The 4,586-nt window shown below is 46.3% G+C and overlaps 1 protein-coding gene across 2 annotated transcripts; it reads right to left on the bottom strand.

Moving 5' to 3' along the window:
- Positions 1-652: 652 nt before the first annotated feature.
- On the bottom strand, positions 653-3,819 carry LOC123186986 (putative receptor-like protein kinase At4g00960). 2 transcript variants are annotated; one of them, XM_044598731.1, is made up of 7 exons: positions 3,645-3,819; positions 3,000-3,134; positions 2,643-2,898; positions 2,177-2,405; positions 1,933-2,083; positions 1,552-1,785; positions 653-1,415 (listed from the first exon to the last, which is right to left on the bottom strand). In XM_044598731.1, the coding sequence occupies exons 2-7, from the start codon at positions 3,090-3,092 to the stop codon at positions 1,008-1,010; spliced, it is 1,371 nt and encodes a 456-aa protein (XP_044454666.1). In that variant the 5' UTR covers positions 3,093-3,134; positions 3,645-3,819; the 3' UTR covers positions 653-1,007. The 2 variants fall into 2 exon arrangements, with proteins under 2 accessions (XP_044454666.1, XP_044454665.1); XM_044598730.1 differs by having other exon boundaries at positions 3,640-3,783.
- Positions 3,820-4,586: the final 767 nt, after the last annotated feature.

Raw genomic sequence — 4,586 nt, 5'->3', positions numbered from 1 at the left:
GGGGGGATGTCATAATGATTTGGGTCTGGGACGACCTCGAAGGAGTTTCCGTGGCCGTGAGAAACCGTCGATGGGGTGCACACCCCACCCTCTACGCCCCATCCTGCACCCATTGGCGCCATGGGTGGAGACCTCGACAGAGAAGGCAAAAGCAAGAGGATGCGACCCCGTGCAAAAGCTTGTGACAAGGATTTGTGTGGAGCCGTTGGAGGAGGAGCTCCATCGGATGTTCCTTCTTCGTTGCACATTGGATCGGCTGAGGGGGGAGGCCCGCCCGAGATGGAGGGCTTTCTGGCCTCACCATCCCCCTCCTACTCCTAGTGACGACAGAGGCCTTCGTCGGCATGAGAATTGACAGATGGACCCCGCCTGTCATAAACACGTTTAAATCGTCTAAACTGGTCATTATCTGAAAGTGGTAGTTTTTAGTCACAAAATTAGAAAATTTTGGTAGTTTTCGGTCATTTTTTTTTGAAGTGGTAGTTCTGTGGGACGCAAAACTCTAAAGTGGTAGTTTTTTGTCAGTCACTCGACTGAAGGACCTTTGCATTGGCTACTTGTTCGCATTACATCTTCCATACTTTCCATATAGAAAGTAATCAGCAGTTAGAGAGGACAATGTTTGTAGCAGCTAATTAAAGACCGCATAATCGACCAAGAAACAATTAAATAGTGTTAGAATATATTATAACATGTATATACGGTATGAATATAAGCCGTATATACGCCCGGTAGGATAGCGTGTTGCATGGTCATTGTAATCAGGTAGTTGTGGTTGTTAGAATTCATCCTCATCTCTTTGTATAGCTTTTCTTGAGGATCAATCCAACACAACCAACTACCGAATCTTGTAAACCTCTTTGCCTATATAACATGCAACGCGTCCCTGCCAGAGGCATACGCTTCATCCATTCTTTCAAATAGAACACCCTCACGCAAACAACAACTCAAGATTTTTTTTTCATTTTTGGGATCTAACAACCTCCAAGTGTTCTTGGTGGATGAGACTATTGGTCCGGTGTAACACAAACGATCGGAAGCTTCACCACATCAACCACCTTATCCGCCATGGCCTTCTCAAACAATTCTTGATAATCAATCTCACCATCTCTTGATGCCAAGTCTTGGGTGATGCCGGTGTTCTGCACGAAGAGCATGTCATGACACCGCATGTTGGGCGGCGCCGCGTCCTGCGCCTGCAACGTCACGATAACATAACGGCAGGAACACGGCGGCATAGTTCCTTGGCTTGGCCGCGCACTATACTTGTTCTGGTTAATTTTTATGTTGAACGCGACGATGCCGTCCGTCTTGTTGATTATCTGTAGGCAGCACGACGTCTCCTTCCTTGGCTCGAAGACGAACCGCAGCTCCAGGGATGGATCCACCGAGATAATGTTGGTGTCGCAGCTTCTCTGCAAAGCAAAATAATCAGAGGTCAATTAGTGTGGCCAATCATAAAAACATCGTTAGCAGACATAAATTCGACAGGTCAAAACTGTCGAAACAGAGGATTGGCACCCATGCCCCCCTAGTGGTGGTAGAACGTACCTGGATCGTGGCATCATTTGACACATTAGAAGCAAGTGACATTGCTTTAAGCTTAGCTTCTAGTTGATCAAGTTCATGGACAATATCATTGATACATGGCCTTTTGTTTCTGTCCCTGTCCACACACCTTAGTGCAATCTCAACACATGAAGTCACTCCTAGGATGTCTATTTCCTGTGAGTGTGAGGAATATTCAGGCTTTTCCTGAAACTTTTTCTTCCAGATTTCCCTTACCTACATGCAAAATTGGCTCATAAAACTCTCTATAAAGATACTAAATAGTTTGCAGTGCAAAAATGTGAAAGAAACACATATGTGTTAATTCGTATAAACAGCGAAAGAGTTATGTCTTTTTTTGCCGGGAGAGAGGATTTTCCTTACAAGCTGAATAAACTGATCGGGAGGCATTTCAGTGCAACGGAAGTAGCTCTTATCCCCGGCCAACATTTTTATAATTATGACGCCCAAACTGAACACGTCAAACTTCTTTGATATAAAGCCACCATCTATGTACTCCGGTGGCATGAACCCGCTGAATTGATATGTTTAATTGGTAAGATACAAGGAAAACCATGTTCAGAATCCCTTAAAAAACATACGGCTAAGAGTATGTCCATCAACTTACCGGGTTCCATCGCGCATCTCTGTTTGATGTGTTTTTGTCGAAGCAACAAGTCTTGACAAACCAAGATCTCCAATTTTAGGCGTCATACTTTCATCCAGCAAAATGTTACCAGGCTTTAAGTCCAGATGGAAAATAGGTTTTCCCTGTGAGGTGTGAAGGTGATCTAGTCCCTCACAAGTCCCTTTGATAATCTTGTAACATGTGGGCCACTCGAGCCCGCAAGATTCATCTGCAAGTAGTAGCAAAAAATACATATGAAATGAGATACTGAATCGTTCATCTTGATAGGCAAGCTAATATATACTATATATGTAGCCAATTGTCAACAATATATTATGTTTTAAGCTAAGGAGAACTTGCATTGATTATTTGAGTCATATCAAGATGAAACAACTAGTAAAAAAGAGTTGAAATCCTACCCCCCTGCATATAAGATACTTATATCCACAATACTAGTATAGGTTACCTTGAATGTGTTTATCGAGGCTTCCGCCGTTCATATATTCGAAGCAGAGCACTCGCTCCATAATGTTCGCGAAGACAAGATCCCCATTGTGCTCCATGTATTTCTTCCGGGTCTCGTAGCAGTAGCCAATTAGCCGCACAACGTTTTGGTGGCGTACCTCACGAAGGTTACGGTATTCGGCGTGGAACTGCTTATCATCGAGCCCCTGCAGTTGATGGAGCTTCTTCACGGCAATTTCCTCTCCTTTATGAGTGGCCTAATAAAATCGGCAAACTTGTCATGGACTCAAGGTACATATCTTGATTGTAAATGTGAGAAGCACAGACGGGAGATGGTACGAGAATTAGTCGATCATACCCTGTAAACATCTCCGTACCCACCGCTGCCGACTTTCTGGTCGTCTGCAAACTTGTTTGTGATAGCTTCGATCTCATGGAGTTGAATGTCCATGCTGCGGTGGCTGTCTCCCACCCGACGGTCCTCTTCTTCTTCCTGAGAAACCAAAATTATAATGGGATGCAGCATCGATCAACGACTGCTGCGGCAACGAAGGATTGAATCTACGCCATCGCATCCATATAGTTTCCGCATTTGCTATTGCTGGGACGCCTAGAATTTTTCGCCGAGTCAGCAAAGTCAATTCGCAGGCGAACCCCCGAGGGTGAGATGGGGACGACGCGGCTGACCGCGGCCGAGGCGGCAGCATATTGACCTATAGAGGAAGAAGAAGAAGAAGGATAATGCGGAGGCGGAGGCGGGAGAAGAAGAAACGGAGAAAGAAGCCTGCTGCTGGAGGGGAAGAAGAAGCAGAGGAAGAAGGCTGATGCTAGAGGAAGAAGAAGGCTGCTGGACCTTTGGATCGGGATCCGACGGTGGAGAGCGATGTGACTAGAAGCAAGCAAAATTCAGACGAGCGTGTAAGTGTAATAGCCGATACGTGATTTGCTTGGCGGTGAACGCAACGAACTAAGCAAGGTGGCGTAGGAGTAGCACTGACCTGACCTGACCTGACCTGGAGAAGAAGGAGCGAGCGGAACGCGACGATGGAGCGGAGCGGAGCAGAGTGGTTTGCTCGTCGGCGGCGGCGGCGAAGAATGAAGATGATGAGGTGAGTGGTTTGCTCCATCCAGCAGCACCTTGCAACCTTTTAATGGAGAGAACGTGCAGCGTAAACGCGTCGTTGCCTACGGGGAAAAGAACAACGGAGGCCAACGACGTTGACTTGACCCCGGCCGATCTCTTCTACGCTTTTTCTTTCCTTCTTTCTACCGGGGAATCTCTTGTACCGGGGAAACCGCGTCTCTGCCGAGCTAGGGACCGGATGAAGCGCGTCTTTGCAGCGTCCAAAGGGAAGACCAAACCTTGCTCACAAGAATACTCGCGGCAGAGGAAACTAAAATATATTTTTTTCAACACAGTACTCCCTCAGTCCCAAAAACACTTCTATATTATGGAACCAAGAAAATATAATGAAAGTCGGTCACTCACATCGTATCCCTTGAGCACTTTTGAGAGACCGGCCGGCTTAATAACTTGAAATTGACAAAGTCAACACAGAACGTCTTCTCTCATTGAACGAACACCACATTAAAACCAAAAATATACTCATAAAAATACGAGCATCAATGCTAAGTCTAGAACTTGAACCCTGATGAGCTATCGAAATTATAATGGGATGCAACATCGATCAGATGCGGCGGCACCTAGGAATACGAAGGATTGAAACTATGCCATTGCATTCATATAGTTTCCGCATTCGATATTGCTGAGGTGCCTACCCACGTTAGCCAATTCCCATGCGAATCCCTGAGGGTGAGGCGGTACACCAGGATCTCGTCGAACACTGTCGTGGCAGCAAGTTGACTGGTGGGTATAGGGGGGCCTGTCACATCATCGGAGGCCAGTAGGGGGGAGAGGAAGGGGCTGTTGGACCGTCAAATCGTG

This window comes from Triticum aestivum, chromosome 2A (assembly GCF_018294505.1).
Source record: "Triticum aestivum cultivar Chinese Spring chromosome 2A, IWGSC CS RefSeq v2.1, whole genome shotgun sequence".
Lineage (NCBI taxonomy): Eukaryota > Viridiplantae > Streptophyta > Magnoliopsida > Poales > Poaceae > Triticum > Triticum aestivum.
This window is presented reverse-complemented; position numbering and strand designations above follow the sequence as displayed.